Source organism: Perissodus microlepis, chromosome 15 (genome assembly GCF_051167445.1).
Source record: "Perissodus microlepis isolate ML-2025 ecotype Zambia chromosome 15, ASM5116744v1, whole genome shotgun sequence".
NCBI classification, from domain to species: domain Eukaryota; kingdom Metazoa; phylum Chordata; class Actinopteri; order Cichliformes; family Cichlidae; genus Perissodus; species Perissodus microlepis.
The window spans coordinates 235,351-256,526 of record NC_140475.1 but is presented as its reverse complement, the minus strand read 5'-3'; the positions used below and the strand labels follow the sequence as shown (position 1 = coordinate 256,526).

Below are 21,176 nucleotides of genomic sequence, written 5' to 3'. Positions count from 1 at the left end.
GGAAGATGGCGCCTCAACCAAAAATCCTGGCCACGCCCTCTCTCGTGACATTACGCTCCAAAGCCCCATATTAGCCTATTATACATATAACTGTTAAGTGTGTTTACACACATACACACACACATCGTCCCCAGATCTGGCTCTGATTCATCTGCTCTTCGTTTACTGGCCAAATGTCAGAATGTGAACAGGTTTAAAGCAATGAAGACATCCTGGGCTGCAGTTGAATTTAATCTTTATTATTTTTACTGCTGTTTAAGCATAAAAAAACTGATTTATATGCCACAAATCACCACAGGCAGGGTTATTAAAACTCTCAAATGTTCAGCAGGGCGATTTACAGCATTTCTATCTCAAGTACATCAGGGTTATTTATTTATTCCCCTCCCACATTTAACCCCTTAAAAACCAAAACAACAGTACAGCAGGGCGAACACTGGTTCGGGCAGACTCATCGGATTACTGTGGTCAAAGCAAACTTGTGAAAGTCTTTATTTTTTCTTTTACATGTTTGGATTGTTGGTCCTGTTTGAAACCATACTAAAACAAAAGCTTCTATAGCCACTTGCTGAATAACAATATTCGGCGGAAGAGTAGTCGGTAGACTTTGTGGAACAGTTAAACTCACAATGATACTTATTTTCCGGTGTAAATAACTTCTTTGGGGCAGTTGGCGTGATTCCGTATCACTCTTTCTCCTACTGCAAGTTTTCATCAATCTTCCCTTTAAATCTCATTCAGCTCCAAAATGTTTGAGCCATTCTTTGCACGTTTGTTAAGAACTGTTATTCTGCTGAATCAGGTTCAACCAATGACTGCGAGCTGCAGAGTTCCCGAAGCAACAAGGAAGACCAAACCATATATATTTATTTTAAATTGCACAATACATTACTAGTACCTTAAAAATCCATTGCCCAGAAGTGTGATAATATTAAAATACAGAAAAAAAAATTAAAAGTAATGTAAAATGAAACATCATGGCTCTCGTCACTAAGTATTTAAGTCAATACCTTATATAATATCAAAATATGCAATTGAAATTTATTTTTAAATATTTTTTAAGTGATTAAAATCGTGTCCAGAGTTTTTGTCAACACCGTCAGATTTTTTTAAAAGTACAAAAAAATCAGGAATTATTGTAGGCAGCTTACACTCTGAGGACCCCTTTACCACTTCCTGTTTGATACACATGCCATGAGGTCACTGCTGTGATAATCTTTTTATTTTTATTTCATTTATTGCACACCTTTCTGATAAAACTCTGTGTCACAACCATAGTGCGTCAACACCAAAGTCGATGAAATGCAAGATTTAATATTTTTTTTGTAAAAACAGCCTCATTTAGGTAGATTGTAGAGGCCATTAGCAACTGATAAAAAACAAGATGGCTTCTGTCAGATAAACATGTGTTATGAGAGAAAGTCGGGTATTTTGTCAACGCCATCAGATATCAACACCATCAGGATTTTTGTCTGACGGTGTTGACCCTTTTTCTAATGGTGTTGACAAATGCCACAAAAGTGTGCTATTCATCAGTTATATTAAGTTATTTTTATTAATATTTCAGTTATATTACTTCCTGTGTATTTTACTGATATTTCTGCTTTACAAATGTGTTAAATATTATCGAATTTGCCTTATCTTGAATCTCACTGTTTATGTATACATTATTAATCCTGTAGGAAAATGCTTAGTCCTCTGCATTTGACCCATTCACTCAGTGATGCAGTGGGCAGCTACCAATCCAGGATAGCCGCTGTTCGTTGGATTTGAACGCCCAACCTTCCGATCATGTGGCATCTACTGAGCTAGCTGTGCCCGAGAGCTGTTCTTTAAGTGATGATGTATGAATCCTGCTTCCGGGCCCAAACTACTCTGTGTTTATTAAGCCTGTTGTGCTACTAAAATGTTTTAATGCTTTTTATCTTGTTCTATTACATCTGAACAAGCCCCTAAAAACAGTCAGTGATCACCGTCAGCCTAACCATCAGAAACCCTCACATTAACTTTTATCAAGTGGAAAAAAGTTAGCGTTCATTCTCCAGCTTCACTGTGTTTATGTTATGCTAACATAGCTGTGTCGCTAGCAATCACGCAGCACATCACTATATACCAGCTAGCCCAACTTCAGTAACCTGACAAATGTCACTGCTGTTTAGTTTTCTGTCTCCATTTATGTTGGAATGTAGGTGGAAACCAGCGAGCTAATTTCTAACTCACTGATCATTTTATTAAAGATGAAAGAATTTAGACAGTTTGTAACTCTCAGTGATGCTGCGGGGTTCCTTTGACTTTGGGATCTGCAGCGGAGTTTCAACCTGGAAACAGCTAATGACATCAAACTTAATGGCCGGATAGCATTTCTATTGCTTAATGCATAATTGTGTTGTGAATATTCATCCTTAATCTGTGAAAAAGCATCAGGTTCAGAAAAACTATAGTAATTACAAAATGGTACATTTCAGGCTAGAATAGCAAAGGGGAAGCTGTCAGAGGAACGAAAGAGAAGGAACTGGGAGTGTCAAAAAAGAAGGAGAGAAAAAATTAACAGCCAGCCTGAGTTGAAGAAAGAGTTTCTCATAAAGGGAAAGATGGAGAAATAGAGTGAAAGAGGGAAAAATAAAGAACACCAGTGATCTGAAAGGAAGAGAAAAAAGGCAGAAGAGAAGGTTTTGGAAACAAGCACAGAGACAAAAGGAGAGAAAGTCCAGAAGGGTCTAAACGCACAACCACAGAGAACTTTAGGAATCAAGGAGCAGGCGGCTACTTGCTGGTGAACTATTAAGATGTAGAACTTGACATGTGCAAAAACAGAATTGTTATGAAGTGTCTTGTGATATTACATAAGTTGTTAAACTTTAATGGTCATTTTGAAAGAAATAATATCTTGTTTTCTATTAGAGCGTCACCATCGTTAGATTTGTCTCACCAGCACCTTGTCAACTCCATAATATGGAGTTTTTGGGGTTTTTTTCTCTTTTGGAGAACCATATATTTTCCTCCCTCATGATCTTCCAATAAAAATACGTAATTTTCTCAATAAATGTGTAATTTGCATGCTGCTAAATATGACTGTTTCTTATACAGATTAAATACAAGCTTCTGAAAATATGTATGACTGTAATTCTAATAATAAAAAGCCAAAACAATCTTACTTTTAAACATGGTATAATTAGTTTGAAAACATATGTGCATAAACAGTAGAACAGAGAAGCTGCTAATAGTCAAAATAGCTGAAACAACTTAATTTAAAATATATATTTTTGCATTTCTTTGTGTCTGACGGTGTTGACAAAAACCTTGCACTTCTCCAGCAAAAACATAAATTATTAAAAAATATGTTATATCTGGGAGATTGTACCAAAACATGGTGAGACAGCCAAAACTTTGTGTAACAATTATATGTAAATATGTTTTTGAAAAATCAAAAAATATATTTTAGAAAATTAAAACCCGTTTTGTCCCTAATCTCAGGAATCACTGAAATACAAATTTATTTGTACAAGCTGTAAAGGTTTTTCCATTACTTTGAGTCTTTTAGGCCTTTTATTAGCAGGAAAAGTTGTAAAACGTAGAGAAAAAGTTGAAGGTCCAAAGTCTACGCCTTCCTTAATAAATTGCAAAGCAATCAAGTGGGTCAGCTTGGAGTCTTTGCCGGGCTGATTCCAGCCATGGGCTTTATGTTTGGTATAGATGCACCTGCTCTAAATCCAAGAACTGTACCATTGTTTAGGCATTCTTGGACTTCTCTTTGCATCACAAGGTCTGCTGAATCTGTTGCTGCGTTTTACAAAGCCACCAGTTTTCATTTTCACAGGACAGTAGGCTTCCTAAACAGCAGCAGAAACAAAGTTCACATGGAAGTCTCTTTTATGTTCTCGGCATTAGTCCCGTCGTGGCTCTCCGGCTGAACTTCAGGCCCCCCGGGCTCAGGCTTGTCCTCTTTGAGCTTTTTCACCTTACTGTCTTTGAGTATATCTGAGATGAGACGTTCATAAAACCACTCCATATCCTGAGGGTCCTCTGGCCAAGTGAGGTACTCTTTCCTCTGGACAAAAGCTCTGACTGCATTGCACTTCATCAGCTGGTAGTGAGCCACCTTTGGATGCAATGTAGGAGTTTTAAGTCAAAAACTGAAACATGTTTGGGATGAATTCAGTAAGAATCAACATCACCAGTTTTCTGCTTTGTGGAAAGCAAAAAAAAAAGTGGTAAATGGCCTGTATTTGTATAGCGCTTTACTTGGTCCCTGAGGACTCCAAAGCGCTTTACACGTTCAGTCATCCACCCATCCACACACTGGTGATGGCAGCTACACTGTAGCCACAGCCGCCCTGGGGCGCACTGACAGAGGCGAGGTTAATTGAAATCTGCATGCAGTCCGACACCTACCAGGTTTGTACAGGACTTTCAGTTATCTGCTAACCTGTTGTCACACACAGTTCTCAGACCTAAAGCATGACTTTGGTTACCATTTAAATCTGCTGTAATTTATATTTTTACATTGAAAACTGGTCACATAACTTTTATATGTGAGTGTGGCAGCTCGCACTGATTTACTCATGCACTCAGTGATATAAATCATCATTTAGTTGCAAAAAATATATTGTATTTCACTCAGGAGTTGGAAATTAGAGCTACAGCTTAGTGAACACTGAATAGATTTTACAGGTGACCAAAACTAACTCAGCTATTAGAATAACGCTTTTTTACACGATAAAAACATACAAACACTTAGTGGATAATATATTATTGCTGTTGTTATGTTAACAGCTCATACTCACCTTCCCTACCACCAACATAATTAAGACATTCGTCAGTTCCTCCAGCATCCGGCCTTGGGCTAAAGTAAACGCTTCCAAGCACCAGCCATCTGCAAAGAGAAACAACTGTGGTAATTTTGCTCATGTTTAAATGATCTAATGAACTTACATTTTTTTTAAAATAAGGAAGTATTTAACCCACATGCGATTATTTTACTGTAATGAAGAAAGTGAAAATAAAAGCCTTATTAGCTATGGCACTACTTAGCATGCTAGCAGTTTAAATTAAGAAATGCAACACGTCTGTTGTTTTATATACAGGAAGAAGAGACAGCAGTGCTGCTTCCATTTCTATTTGTTTACAACATGAGTTACAATGACTAGTGGTTAGCTTACCATCAGTACAACGTCAGCCATGTATACATTACAATAGATGGTTAGCTTAGCATTAATAATCATTCTTTCTGCTGCTCCTCTCAGGGCTCGCCGTAGCAGATTGCCTACCTCCATCTTTCCCGAGCATCCTTCATGTTAAACCAGTATGGCTGGGCATCGTCACTGATTTCTATAACTGATTCGATTCAATCCCAGATTCTGTTTCATTCATTATTTCACTCATTTTTTGACTCAGACAGTCAGAAATACTATAATTATGATCATTTATCAATACACTGGAAGCAAAACTGCAAAATAAGAGGGACTTCATGACAATGTTCTTCAAACGTAGCGTAGTTTTGATGTTCTTTTGCTGCTGGATCAGTGAATTTTGGACAGAGAGTGACGAAACCTGCAGCTTCAGAATCTGTCACACACCGCCTTTCGGCGGCGTGTCCACATATGGGTGGGTGGATGGCGGGTGAACGGGGGGAATCTGCGCTTTGTGCTTTACACCTTTTCCCGTTTACCTGCTCTTTAATCATTTGCATTTTTAACTGTTTGGCAGATGTTTAAATTGTTTTGAGAAGCTTTAACTTGAGATTCTGGCATATCTGGCAAAATGCGTTTATATTTAAAAATTGATTCAGGATTTAATGAATCGATATCGCTTTAGTCAAACTAAATTCGATTTGAATCGGGAAGTCCATTTAATTATTACACTTATGTTTTAGGTGACACATATTTTTATATAAGAGAAAGGTTAACCGAGCAAATACAGAAATGCAGTTTTTAAATAATTTCATTTGTTAAAGGTAAAATCTTTTAAAAACCTATCCAAACCTGCCTGGCTCTATGCAGAAAAAGTGTCTGCCCCTAAATCTAATAATTGGTTGTACCACCTTTGGCTGCAGTCAAGCATTTGTGATAATTAGCAATGAGACTTTTTTTACACGGCTGTGGAGGAATTTTGTCCCACTCTTTTTTATAGAACTGTTTTAATTCAGCTACATTGTTGGGGGGTAGGGGTAGGGAACTCCAGACCTCCTGCAGGTTTTAGATGTGTCCTTGATCCAACACAGCTGATTTAAATGTTAAACTACCTCCTCAACATGTCTTGAAGTTCTCCAGAGGTCTGGTAATGAACTAATAATTTGATTCAGGTGTGGAGACCCAGGGTGAGATCTAAATCCTGCAGGACACCGGCCCTCGAGGACCAACGTTCCCTACCCCGTTGCAGGGTTTTCCTGCTGTAACGGCCTATTTAAGGGCATAGCAAAGCATCTTAATCAGAGTCCAGTACCTTTAAGGAAATCCTTAGAGACAATGCACAAAGTCTTCCTGCTGCTCCAGATGGCATCTCTGATGTTTGAAAGGTGATCCTCACCTGGCAGGAAGTCTCGGGCCTCGAAACAACAGTGAAAAAGATTCTCTTCTGAAAACTGGTTATCCAGCTTCTTTAGTAAAGCAGCCTCCACCCACCGGTAGTCCCTGTTGCTAAAACAGATAAACGCATCATACCTCATCTCATCCACAAGAGGCATCAGTTTGGGGCCCTTGAGAACCCTGCTGATGATCTTTTTGTAGATGATGAATATTTGTCCTCGGAGACGAGCGTAAATGATTCCAGTAAGAAGGACAGTAATGATGAGTGAGGCAGAGAAAAGGAAGACAGCAAACTTTAGACCTCGGACTGCCTGTTCGGGATCCGTCTCACATGGTTCGATGATTGTGGAGTAATTCAGCAGAGGAAGGCCCTGGAAAGCAGCTGGAAACTCGCATCTTAAGTCTTCAATTGGGCTCAAAAACGTGACATTAGTCGTGTTCAGCCACTCCAGGAAGTTCCCCAGATTGCAGTCACAGTGAAAGCGAGTTGCTGACAGACTGAGAATGCTGAGAGACTGAAATGTCATAGGGTCGGGGGAGGCTAGGAAGTTGTTTGAAATATGGAGCCATTTCAGGCTGATGGGAAAAACATCTGGCTGCAAAAAGGTCAAGGCATTGTACGAAAGGTCCATCTCTATGATTGAGCTGAGACCCCTGAAAATCCCATTTGGGAGGGTCGTGAGTGAATTAAGGCTTATATTTAAACCGATCAGATTTTCAAGATGGTCAAACAAGTCGAGGCACTGCCCCTGTGCCCAAATTATCTGCAGGGAACTATCATGAAGATCTAGCACTTTCAAACTGTTATTAAGAGGTTCAAACACATAGTTTAGTTTGCACCACTTGATGATGTTGTCACCATAGAATAAAACCCGAAGTCTCGGGAAATAAGTTAAAATGAAAAATACATCCTCCATATTTGTTAATCTATTTTCTGAAATATCGACATGGATACTGTTCATGGCCAAGTCATAAATTCCACTGCGAGATTTCAACTTATTATCTCTCAAAAACAGATATTCTAAATATGGTAGTGGTGCAGGAAAACCCAGTTCTCGCAGTGAGTTTGATGCCAGATCTAAATACTGTAAGTTAGGGAGACCGCTGAATGCTTTGTATCCCAAAACACCAATGTGGTTTTGGGACAAGTCCAGTATCCTAAGTTCTCTCAGATTGGTGAATGTGTGAGAATGTATTTCTCCTAAAAGGTTGGATGACAAGTTGAGTATTAGTAAATGATCCTGAAGACCATCAAAAGCATTTCTGTTAATCTGATTGATTCTGTTTAGTGAAATATCGATCTTCTTTGCATCTCTTAGATGAATGAACACGGCACTCTGCAAAGCAAATATGCGGTTGTTAGCGACATCCAAAATTTTCACTGCACTGTTTTTCAGGCCTTCAAATGTGTTTTTATCTGGATCTGGGAAGTTCTCATGTGAAAACCCTTTGCCGAAGATTCCAGAGTATTTAAGATGAGAAATCGGAGTCCCTTCTATTGCTTTGAAAAACTGCCTTGTTTCGTTCACATGTAGTCCACTGGAGGTTAAATCGAGAACATTGAAGGCTAGCTCTTTGAAAGGGTTCCCACAGTTTCCCCATTCATCATTGTGGTATAACTTGTTGGAGTCCAAGCTCAGGAGCTCAAACCTTTTACCCCTGAAACTTACAAGATCTTCTTCACATATGTTTTCGATCTTATTTAGTTTGAGTTTCAGCTGCGTGAACTTTCTGAATCTTGAAAAGAACAGACCTGGCCGCAGTCTCGTTATGTTGTTGAACGAGAGATCAAGGACTTCCAAGGACAAAAGTGGTTCCAGATAGCTTTCTGATAGTATGGAGTCTGTCAGACTACAATAATACAAAGACAGGTTTTGTAAATTGAACAGTCCTGCAAATGCCCTCGGCTGCAGTTTGAGGCCCAGATTAGAGCCGAGCATCAATTCTGTTAACTTTCTCTGCCTGAGGAAAGCGTTGTTCCATATGACGAGTGTTTGATCCTGACTTTCAAGATTTAATACTTGCAACTCCTTAAAGTCTCTGAGCGAGGTGCTGTTAATCTCACTGATGTGGTTACTCTGCAGATAGAGGTGGGTGATGTTGTGGGGCAGAGCAGGAACCCAGTAGTGGTTCTGAAAGCCACACCAGGCTCTTTGTCCCCTCAAACGGCATGTTTGGTAGGATACTGTTACCTGCAGATGGGAGGGTTACATAACAAAAATCAAGCGATGAAGTCAGCAAAATTACATGTGAAATTATTTAGTTAGAAAAAAAAATCTAAGTCAAAGCTTCATTTTCATGATTAGTAGCCCCCCCCCCCCAAATGTCTTTATGTTTAACTTCCATGTAGGGCTGCCACAACCGATTATTTTGATTGTCGACTAGTCACCGATTATTTTTGCGATTAGTCGACTAATCAGATCATCATCCATTGGACGTAAAATGTTCAGCTTATTGCACCAGCAGCATCTGCTCTTATATAACTATCATTAGCTTACAGCTTTAAGTGTTTAAAGCTAAAAATAAAGACAAGATGATAGTTTATTAAATTTTAATGAAATCTACAGATTGTTTAGGTGAAATTTAATAAACTCAGCCGTCTGCTCTTTGCTATCTAAAATATAACACACTGTAAAATGTAATTAGTTCACAGAACTCAAAAAAAAAAAAAAGTAAATTCGTTGCCTCAAAAAAATTGAGTAAAGTTTTACTTAAGATGATTAAGTTAAGGCAACTTATTCACTTAGAGTACAGAGTAAATACCTATGTAGTTTCCAGAACTCAAAAAAAATATGCAAACTCGTTGCCTCACAAAAACTAAGTAAAGCTTACTTAAGATGACTGTTAGGGCAACTTATTAATTGCAAGTCTGCAGTATTAAGAATAACTTGATATTTCTGACTGTACAATACTAATTGTTTACCTACTGACAAACATTTCAAGTTCAACTAAATGAAAAAACAATTTGTGGTAACCTGAATATGATTCAAAATAATTAACAACACTTTTTGTAATGATGTTAAAATCAGCCCAACTTTTATTTTCAAACACAACAAAGTGTAACAGCCAACATACTGGACACTGTTCTGCTGAACAACAAACAATTATATTGCCATCACTGTTATAATCTTACAATGAAACAAAGTCTCAGATGTAATTACTCTGAAAATAAGTTTAGGCCTACCACAAGTTTGTTTTGTACTTACATTACTTATATAATCAAAATAAAATATTTGTTGTTCTGTCACAAGTGCAGTCTCTGATTTAAACAACACATTTGTTTTTCATTCCAACACAGGAGCTGGAATGTTGTAATATTTTAAGGATGCTTGTTTCCAGTCCAGGCATTACTGCCTGAATGACTGTCATGGATCGAGGTGATCCAAATGTAGGTGCAGAAGAAAGTCTTTAACTTCCCTTCAGTACAGTGGCAGTAGATGTGGGTTGGAGATGCAATGGGCTTGAACCTGCAGGCGACCATCTTCACTGACCACACCATCTGTGACGGAGGACTCATCTCTCCTGTTGTCCTGCAAGAAAACAATCATATTTTTTGGAACATGAACTTAATTGCTTTCTTAAAACATTTTTTTCTGCATTTGGTATAAAACAGACTCCAATTTACACAATCTCAGGCTCCCTCCCCACCGGAGAGGTGACATTCAATGTCCCACTTGTCAGTCTGGATAGCCCTGACCCCCACCCGACACACAATAATGTCATGAAAGCATCATTTTAAAAAGGGCTATGCAAACATGGCCAATAACTTTCATTGTAATGATGTGCAAAATGATTTGGGCACAAAACAAATTTTGCTGTTAGAAAACTTGCAGACTTCACTATATACAGTGTAGACCCTCTAAACTAAGTTTGGGGGATGTGATCTTTCCAGAAATGCAGACCAAACTGTTGTTTGTTTACTTACACAGCATGTCTTGTAGAATTAACTGGAGTCACCAGCAACAGCATCGCGCAGTCATATCTCAAGTCTAATAACAGAAGACAGGAAAAGATCAGTAAAGAAACAACTTCCCCAAACCAAAGCACAAATAAAACAATAAGTAAAACAGGCTGATCTAAAGTATGATTAAAGTTCAGCCTGATTAATATAAATGTCACTGACAGTTGCTAATATATTGGAAAACCAAAATACTTACTGATGTCTTTCTGTCCAACAGCAGGAGTGCTGGTCCCGAGCCTCAAAGACAGTAAGAAGCAAGCAGAGGGAGAAAAAACAGAACATTTTTCAGAAACTGATTTGATCCTTAATGGCTGTGCAGTCATAATAACTTACAACACAGAGGGTCAATGTAGACCCCATACAACCAAATTAGACTAACATAGTATTAAAAACACCATCTACTACTGTGTCTGAATGTGTGGTATTGGCACTGTCAGTTTAGGCATAAAGAGACGTGTTTAAAAAAAGACCACCTAATTTAAATATCATCATTACATGCTTGTTAAAAGTTAACTTCCAATATATAAAGTTTCTTATAAGCAATATGATCAGATCTAACATATGGCAGGGTTTATATGTAACATAATGTTTCTTATGATTCAACTGTGTAATTTAACTTAATTCTTTAGAAGGACAACCTATAATACTTTATTCTCAAGTATAAAGCCAACCTAGACTTTAACCATCTAACAGGCCACTAATCTGGATTATAGCTTTCACAACAAAACTTGTTTTTAAACACATTTTTAACAAAACAAATACTATTGTTAATATTATTATTTAAAATGTAATTAAACAGAAAAGTGGTTAAATATAAAAGCAGTTTGCTTATGTTGTTAAATAAAGGCTAGATTTGACATTAATAGATGCCACAGATGTTCAAAAGCTGCCACAAAGTATGAAAAAAAAAAAAAAAAATAGACGTCTCCGAAAATGTCAGAGCATTTTTTGCAAATATGTGATGTCTTGAAAAATCGAGCAGATACTTGAACTTTACACAGCTACATTCTCGCCTGAAAATATCTTAAAAGTTTATTTTGTGACCCAGAAAAAGTTGTTTTTTAGCCGCGCTCCTCCGCCATTGCAGCACTTACAAGTACGCACAGGCTCCGACAACCGGCCTACAAATGCGATCCTCCTTTTCCCCAGACTACCCTTTCTGGGTCACAAAATAACCTTTTAAGATATTTTCAGGCGAAAATGTAGCTGTGTAAAGCTCAAATATCTACTTAATTTATCAAAATATCACATATTTGCAAAAGTGCTTCCACGTTTTCGGAGAGCTCTGTTATCCACCAGCGCGATAGCTGACCGGGAGGTCAAGGCTCGATAGAGTCCGCGAGCACAGCTAACTGCCGGCATATTGTTTTCAACCCTGCGGTCTTTTGCTACTCAGGTTAAACATGATATAAATAATTAGTTAGTTAGTTAGTTATGGCTATGGATTGAAAATACCCCCCACACCCCACCCCTAACGGCTGCACCTCCCGAAGAATTTTGTCTGGGCTCTTATCTCACTTTTTTATTTCAAACAATCAACAGAAAATTTCACAGACATAGTTTTATGTAAGGTTTTTAAGGCTGTGTTAATTTTTAAGTAACATGAGCCCAGCGGAAGCAGCAACGCTAGGCTAACACTAACTAGCTAGCAAGATTATAAACCTGGTGCTAAACTAAGAGAAGCCACAAAATCAGTTTGAATAAGAGTAAACATTTACTCACCAAGTCAGTGTATCAGGTAAAGATCCACAGCAATGACAATAATAATATCTTGAGCTGAAGCTTCTCCAGGTTTGCTCAACATATTCCATAACAAATGCACCATGAACATGCGGACTGATCCATGCTAGGGAGGAGGACGGTAGTGACGGGGCATTTTCAAAACACATCTTTCATCCTTCCGCACTGAGAAGCAAAACTTCCAGCTTACTTAGTTTTTCTAAGTTAAGACAACTCAAATAAATTGAGTTTATCAGCATTTTTGCATAAAAAGTACTTGTAACTTATTTAAATCGAGTTCTAATAACAAATTGATAAAATTTGAGTTCAGCCTATTTAATATTTTTCATTAAACACAATATTAGATTTTACAGTGCAGGACATCGGAGTATATTCTTGAGCATCTCACACTTCTGATAATCAGTTGTCTGCTTGACGTTTATTTAGCTGTGTAAAAACTTTAATCTCAGCCAAACCGATTTACTCAGGAACAAATAAAATACTAAAAAAAGCCAAACAATAACATTTTTAAGTTATCTAAGTGACTCATATATCATGTTTAACCTGAGTAGCGAAAGACGGCGGTGGGTTTGAAAACGATTTGCCGGGAGTCCGGTGTTCTCACGGCTCTAGTGAGCCTTGAACCCCGGCTAGCTATCGAGCTAGTGGGTAACAGACGTCTCCGAAAACGTCGGAGCGCTTTTGAAAATATGTGGTGTCTTGATAAACTGAGCAGATATTTGAGGTTTACACAGCTACCTTCTCGCCTGAAAATATGTTAAACGTGTATTTTGTGACCCAGAAAGAATAATAAGAGTAATATTAAAACTAACTAGCTGCCGCCATTGCTGGAAACTGAGCAGGGCCGCGCTATGAATAGATATGTGCACGTTAGCATATGCTACTTCCGGTGCGGAAACTCCTGTGGGGAGCTTTGTTTCCGGTGTCCTATTCGCGCCTGGTTTACGGTCCAAAACAAGTTAAGCAAATGATTGAATCAAGCGGCGATTTACATTTCTATAGATGTCTTGGGCATTTACCCAATATATCTGTAAATGATGTTCATCGACTTGTCGATATTTTTCCCCGGCGCCTCAGAGCAAAAGAGAAAAGGGATTCAAATGTTATATTTCTCAGCTGTCCCTCGTTTATCGCGGGTGTTATGTTCTAAAAATAACCAGCGATAGGTGAAATCAAGTAGCCAATTTTATTGTTTGACGGTGCAAAACGTTTCGTGGACATCGTGGACATACAACACTGCACTTCAGAGTCACACTGCTAACGATCGATGCAGCGATTCTGTACTGTACAGGAGAGACGTCACGGAGGAGATCGTCTGCAGCGATCAGGACGCAGGACACAATGTGACGTAAAAAAAAGCATGCAAACTTGCACTAAAAATCTGCGAAACAGCGAGGTGAAAGGTGAACCACGTTATAGCGAGGGACCGCTGTAATTTTGAAGGTAAGTCACAACATACCCTTCGTAAATACTAATGTATAGAAACCGTTACCAGCAATCGTTCATTTTTGTGTGGCTTTTTTCACGGTTTGTTAACATGCTGTGTAGGTGTGTACTTTACTAGCTGATATCGACATAACGGGGGAAACATCTGGTTTGACTATTCTTCACCTGTAGTTTGAATGCTGAACATTTGCCTGTTTAAATCATAAGACCAGTCACTATACAGAGATGTGCTTCTGAATGTGGACGATGTGTCTTCTGCTGCAGTGATGCAGTTCTGCTTGTGTTGAGTGATGTAAACAACTGATCGATCTAAACTCTTTAAACGTCAAAATTGATCATTAGATTTTTTATGACACAACAGTAGTGAGTGTTCCCACCTTCTGCTCTTTGTAACTTAACGCAATCTTTCCGTTTTCGAGTTTTTGGCACATGATTTTGGAGGATATCTTCGCAGTAGCGATTGACCGCAAAGAAAAGCTACCGGAAATGTACAACCCCACATCCGGTCTCAAACCAGGAAGTTAGCATTTTCTCGTGCACAGGGTCTATTCTGGGACAGAGCTTCTTCTTCTTCGGGGTTTAACGGCAGCTGGCATCCTTGTACATGCAGTGCTGCCATCTTCTGTTTCAGTCCGTTATTACACTCTTAAATCCTACTACTTATTCCTGCGTCTTTTGGGATCTTACAAAGCTTCAAACGACGCGTCGACTATTAAATTCGTTGTCGACGATTTTGATAGTCGACTAATCGTGGCAGCCCCACTTCCATGGAAGCAGACTTACCTGGTCTTCAGCAACAGTTATCCAGGCCCTCTGAAAGGCTGATAGAGTGTTTCTCTGGCTACTGTTTCACTCATTTTCAGTATGGTACTTACACCTTTACATGTTTGTTTTTGTCATTTGTAACGCCACTTAACACTGGCCTAAAGACAAAAAGGTGCCTAACCCAAGGGCTGAACATGTGTCGTCTCTATTTAGCAAAGAACCCATTTGAAATTGTATTTTAGGCACTTTTATACCAGCAACCTGTAGCAAACACATCATTTGTTCCAATTTCTGAAGTTAAATGCATCAAAAATGCCAAAGTAACAGGTTTGACTAGCAAAAAAATATTTTCCCATCATGGTTGACAGTGTGTCCTGCACAAACTTGACAAATGAAGGGGAAAAGAAGAAACCCCACTTCAAAAATCCCACAATGACCTGACAGAACCTGAGACATGCATCTGAGCCTTCAGTTGACCCATCTACTGTTCACTGAAGCCTCATCAGAAATGGTCTCAGTGGAAAGGTCAGATTTTAGACCCACCATGAATTTGGATAGTGAACGGTGTCCATTTTCTGCATGACAGTTATCCCAAACACACTGCTAGTGCCAATGCAGTAAAAACATACATGGATAGAAAAACACAGCAGAACACCATCAGTCATGGTTGACCTCCCCAGAGCTCAGACCTCAACATTGTTGAAGCAATGTGGGATGATCTTGTCAGAGAAGAGAACAAAAGAAGAAACATCCAAAGAAAAGTTTTGAATGTCATTCAAGAAGCCTGGAGAACTGTTCCTGAAGACTGCTTAAAAAATCCAAAACGACTCTAACTAAATAGATGAATGGATTTGAGATTAGTCATTATATTCTGTGGTCCTCTGTTATGTTTGAAACCAATCAGCTGAAAGAAGTCAGTATTATAAACATACCTTTAGGCACAAACCAGTGCAAATCAACTGAAGGACCAGCATCCACATTCTGTCCTCAATCTGTACAGACACAAACAGCAAAGCTTTGATTAGGTAATTGTGTTTCATTGTTGTAGCTGAACAAATATGTGAAATATTCAATAAAGTGAGAACATAAACACGCAGGTTGATGGTTCACTCACACAAGTGTTTAACGCAGCAATTCATATCTGATGTCAACTCGGACTACAAAGCTCCTTTGACTAGCTGGCGTGTTTGCCTTGAGCTAATATGGACCGGACAGCAGAATGTGTCATATTGCAGTGATTGATCCTGGTGCTACACCTGCCACTCCCGATATAAGTTCATTATATTAACGTTTGTGCCTGTCAAATGTTTAAACCTTTAGTTTTAGTTTTTTTTCTGTCTCAATTCAATCCAAAAGTTGCCTTTATCTATCGCTGGGAGTACATTTTTGTTCAAGTTAAGTACAACAGAGCCTGTGAAGCCTGGCTGAAACATTTGAGCCCTAAACAAAAAATGGGCCTGGTAGTTTCTGTACAGCCATTCCTGTAACTGTGAAAGTTCCCAGAAGCAAAGCACACAAAATGTCCCAGTGCAGTGTCCCACCAGAAGAGGAACCGAAGAAGGAAGAAGGTGCCAAAAGGCAGAGACAGCACAAAAACTGCTGTGCATCCAGTTTAGTTACCTACTAACTTAGTTGTGGTGAAACCCAGCTAACAGTTACTGGCTGCACCCAGTGCTAGCGGAGACTCAGCAACGTGTTTATTCCTCAGTCCTGCATTAGAATCTGCAAACCCTTCAGACACACAGGGGTTTACGCAGGGGCGTAGATTTCGTTTTGGCATTGGTGGGGACGAATGATTCAGGTTTTTTTCCTTTTTGTCTTTGCTTCTTGATAACAAAAGGAGAAATGTACTTGCCTACATATGCTATTCTACATGCTTTTAAACCATTTAAAATTACAATTGATAGTTTTATATGTGAGTTATATAATGCTAAATTACAATTAAACAAATGACTAAGTATTTTAGACTTTAGTTTACTTCAGCCATATTCAATATAAATCAGGTATCATACAAAAATAAAAATAACTTCAAATTCAGCAGGGCTGGACTGGGACAAAATATCTGCATTTTGACTAGTGACCGGCCCACCATGGTATTATAGGAAAAGTCATAAATCCTTTAAAGCCTTTATAATAAGCTTAAACCTACACCACCTTCCCTATTCTGGTATTCTGAACAGTAACACCTAATTTATAATTACATATACCTATAACTAAAAGGGTTGCCAACTCCCAGCAAAAAAAGAAAAGAAAAAAGTAGGGAACCACTCCCCCACCCTCGGCCTCAAGATGCTTAACTAACAAAACCGATTTAAATTTAATGCACGTAGAAAACAAATGCACAGAAATCTATTATTTTTCTCCAGTAATTAAATAGATTCAACAGCTTTCTTCAACAGAATTGCAGACTGCACAGATGGTACCTTAACAAAGTAAAGAATACTATAACTTACTAGGGTATATACTAACTAGACTTAATATTTACTGAATACAATAATGGATTTCTATACATTTTACATCAGATGAAAACGTTGGTTGAAAGATTCAGATAATTATTTGTTAAAAGCGAGACATTTTAAATGAGAATAAGAAAGAAAAGTATTTCTTTGTGCCCCCCTCTCCCTGTTAATGCCCTACCTGGCCCCCTGGCAACACTTTGCTAGACCCGCCCCTGCACAGTTACAAGCTGTCAGCTACTTAGAAAAGGATCCTGGTGTTATTTGTCTCTCAGAAACAGTTCATAACTTCAACTCATTCATGTCACCTAAAAGGTAAACCTGTTTCTCCATCACCTGTTCAGCTCTGATGATTCAGTAAGGACATCTCCTGGTTTCACCTTCATGTTTCCCTCTCACCACATATCCAAACCGACATCATGACCAGCAGCTTTACAGCTGTGGCTCCAGCAAACATCAGCTGATACTAGAAAGTAATATTAAATAAATGCTAACAACAGCTGATCAAGCTTAAACGTGCTGCTGTTGTTTAATGCGACCTCCGCTGGTTTCCTCTTTCTGGCGCAGAGAGAAAAGCCGATCAGCTGATCATTGATCAGTTTCATGATTGAATTAGCAACTTTCTAGCTGAAGTAGTACGGGACAAATCGCGTTCCTTTTCACCTCAACTTTAAAGTTTGACCTCCTCGGCTGTAATTGGTCCAGCCCAGAGTCGATCATGACCAACTGGCCAATCCACCACTGTTCATTTATACCGTTAAAAAAAGAAAAGGAAGAAAACCCCATTGGCCCATAAAAACGAAAAATCACTAGCGGCCCACTGGGCAAATGCCCGGTATGCCCGATGGCCAGTCCAGCCCTGAAATACAGTCATGACAATAAACGAATATGAGTTCAAGGACTTAACAACTTTACTTCAGTTACACCAACATCTCTGATACATTAGCACTAAGGGAACACTGAATGACCTGGTGGTTTATGTCCATCTAAGATTACCACAAAGTAAAAGATCTCTCAGCAACATTATGCAACATTTTAGCCACACTATTGCCCCGATCAGATCAGTGAGCTGGGATTTTCTATTCTAAGCATGAGCTACTGTTACAGCAACAGACATTAATCCTACTGGTGTCCCACACAACAACTCAATGTCCACTATGTGAAGGAGCCAAACACATGCCTGCTCCTCTCGTTAACTGAGATAAACTGCTGGCATATTGGTTTTACATCTATACTGTCCAGTCTCTCCTGGTGGACATACAGCAGCATTGTTTAATCTCATTTGAGTCATTGTTGACTTTAGCCATGTTTTTAAACTTCTGAGAGCACTGAAGCTTCTGTCAGCCTCAACTGAGGATACTGGGATGACTAAAAGCAGCCTGACAATTGTCATGATAATAAATACTAGTTAATCTATAGCACCAAATCATCAGTCAGTCACCTGTGACCTCGCCTCTTCACCTCTGTCCGAGCTACAACATGGCAGAGCTGATAAATAAGTGAGACACTCCACATACATGCAGTCACACATGTGATTCAAATACAGTCATGAACCAACAAGTCATCATCCAATTTCACCTGTGATCTTGTGTCACCATTGCTCTCTGAGCTTTGTGTTGGTTCTTCTGTCACCTGACAAACAAGACATACATGACAATAAGAATAAAATGTGCAGCTGCTTCAGTGTTTCTGTCACTTTGTGCAGATCTTGACTCATCAGTAATGTTTGTAGGCTGAGTGCATTTTTACAACAATTTGTGCAAACTGCATTACAAGGTGGAATATTTGCATATCATGACTACCTCATGATATATTGTCTCAAAAATGAACCCTATGAATATATCAGTGCCATTAGGATGAAATTATTGTTTCACCAACATTTAACGTTAGACATATAATTCTAACAGCCTCTGTAAACTAATATCCTGGCTGCTCGAGGCTGCTGTTTTCTCTGACAGCTTCAATCAAAATTAGAAATGCTGCTCTGAGACTGAGAGAACTAATAGTGCTGCCTGTTGTGCAGTTAGTTTCCAAAACACGTTATTCATGGTTACATACAATTTTAGACTGATGTGGGCCAAAGCCTAGCATAGCCTGTAACGTTATTGTGACGGACACATTTTATGAGTGAACTTGGCTTTAAGTGACTGACAGGTTTCTTTGAAAAACACTTTCTTATATCCAGGTTCTTCCTCTTTGCTGCCGTCCTCCTCTCCTCCTCCTCCTCGCAGCGCAGGCTTGCCGCTGCTAAAACTAAACAGAGCTCCCTGAAAGGCTCAGCCAATCACATTGGTCATATTTGTCACATGATGTAGGACTCCAGTAGAGGACGTAATTTAACTCTTTCTGCACCGCTGGGTGAATCAGACGCTGACAGATCGGGTTTTTCTTTCTATCGGGTTGTTTTTCTTTACTCGAAGAGATCAAATTATTGGTGGGGACACGTCCCTTCTGTCCATGCCAAATCTACGCCCTTGGGTTTACGACTTAACGAAAGCACAATAAATAATAAGAATCAACAACTCTTAATTTGTATTGTCCATACGTTAGAAGTTGATTATACACTAAATCATTTCTGTGCATGTAAGATAACCTTGCAGTTGCGTTAAGGTGAAAACATGGTAGGAGTTTGGACATCAGCGTAATCCTGTGCACAAATACCAAGTTTGGAAATATTTAACCCCCTGGTGACGCCCCTGGGTTTAGCAAGGTGGCAAGCACGAACGAGATTTGACATTTTGTTTGTTGATAATAAAGCTGTAGTCTGTAAAATTTCAGTATCTTCATTTCAGCACAGCCTACTAAAGGTTTGAACCTTTTACGTTTCATTACTTGTTAGCCGTTTACCTGCAGGTGGACCCGATCTGTGAATCACTTCGGAGTTGTTGTCGGTTTGTTTACAGTCAGAGCTCTCATTACACTGACGGGCTTATTGAACAGTACGACTATTTTTTTTAACAACGTTGTCTGGTTGATTCCGAGTCGGAAACGATAAACAACTTTCGGAAACACAAACACACTTTTTAACCTTCTCCTTAGACGGTCGGGGAGGCGGGCGAGGCGGTACCGAGCTTTCTCCTCACAAATTAGCGTGATAATAAAGTGAAAATCTTACGTGTACCGGACGAAGCGACAAACCTGCAGACCTGCACCACCTCGCTCTGTCTGGACTGAGAGTTGATCTTCTCCAGTCTGACAAAACGACAATTTCGCAATTTCCCAAGTGAACAAATCTCTCCTTCCTTTGTAAACTCTGCCTTCTTTTACGCAACACTGTTATGCTCTGTTCTGGTTATATTAGTATGTAACATGTATGTATTTAAATATAAAAGGCTACTGATCACACTTACTGTGAAAAATCTCAGCCAGTTTATGTTAAAATTTATGTCATTTTGAATGCAGAAAAGTACCACCAGAGTACCACCCCGAGCCCCGTCAAAGCTACCAAGCAGAGTGTCTGCCATACTGTAATATTGGCTTTCCTTCTCCTTTATTTACATCCTTGTCTGCCCACTCATGATACAGCATGTATATGTAGTCAGTTATGGCCACAAACTCGCCTTTGCTTACCAAATTGCATTTACTACAGCAGTAAATCTGAGCAAACATTTGTCCTAGAGCAACACTGTAGGGTCTTTGTCTTACAGTATAAAGTGATTTCCTGACTGTAAAGTGGTGCGCAGATGACCAGAGCCCTCTCAGCACAAGGCTGACACGACTTTCCCCATATAGGAAATAAAACGTTAAAATAAAAACAGATTAAGACAGATTACTATACCAAACAGATAAAAGTGCATTTACTGAATTGGTTTTGTCTGCTCTTGTTTTTCAAAGACAACGAGGAACAAAGTACGATCTGATCCTTGTGTTCATTTTCTATATACTGTTAATCCCCAGACTGTTGTCAGTCTGACAACACTCAAAATTCAAAATCATCCTCAGTGCACACCTTTTTCTCCTCTGTGCTCAAGGTGCTCTCAGTTGTTTAAGTAGAGGAGAAAAGTTGGACATATTTCACAACCATTAAATGTCCAAGAAACCTCTGAAAATGAGGTCACAGTTACTTCCCGAGCAAAAACTTCTGCTTTTGCTCACAGACCCTAAATTTCAGCAAATAACACAATAATATGGCAAAACTGTAAAGTGACACAAGAAGCTAGGGGAAGTGCCACATGTGAGTGCCACATGTTCCATCTGAGCTTTGAGGAAAATAAACTCAGCTTTTCCTTGGATGTTCGTAGTTTTTCCAGTTCATACAGAACTTCAGCAGTCGGGTTTGTCACT

General features: G+C 39.0%; 1 protein-coding gene across 4 annotated transcripts; it reads right to left on the bottom strand.

The window, feature by feature from the left end:
* Positions 1-223: 223 nt before the first annotated feature.
* Positions 224-20,090, bottom strand: LOC146371335 (toll-like receptor 5). 4 transcript variants are annotated; one of them, XM_084952306.1, is made up of 6 exons: positions 20,008-20,090; positions 18,471-18,524; positions 15,369-15,428; positions 6,442-8,716; positions 4,785-4,873; positions 224-4,099 (listed from the first exon to the last, which is right to left on the bottom strand). In XM_084952306.1, exons 3-6 carry the CDS (start codon positions 15,414-15,416, stop codon positions 3,854-3,856), a joined length of 2,658 nt encoding a protein of 885 aa, XP_084808432.1. In that variant the 5' UTR covers positions 15,417-15,428; positions 18,471-18,524; positions 20,008-20,090; the 3' UTR covers positions 224-3,853. The 4 variants fall into 4 exon arrangements, 3 of the variants coding, with proteins under 3 accessions (XP_084808432.1, XP_084808430.1, XP_084808431.1); XR_014802665.1 differs by lacking the exon at positions 18,471-18,524 and having other exon boundaries at positions 3,985-4,099; positions 6,442-6,544; positions 6,660-8,716; positions 20,008-20,073; XM_084952304.1 differs by lacking the exon at positions 18,471-18,524 and having other exon boundaries at positions 20,008-20,073.
* Between the last annotated feature and the right edge of the window lie 1,086 nt (positions 20,091-21,176).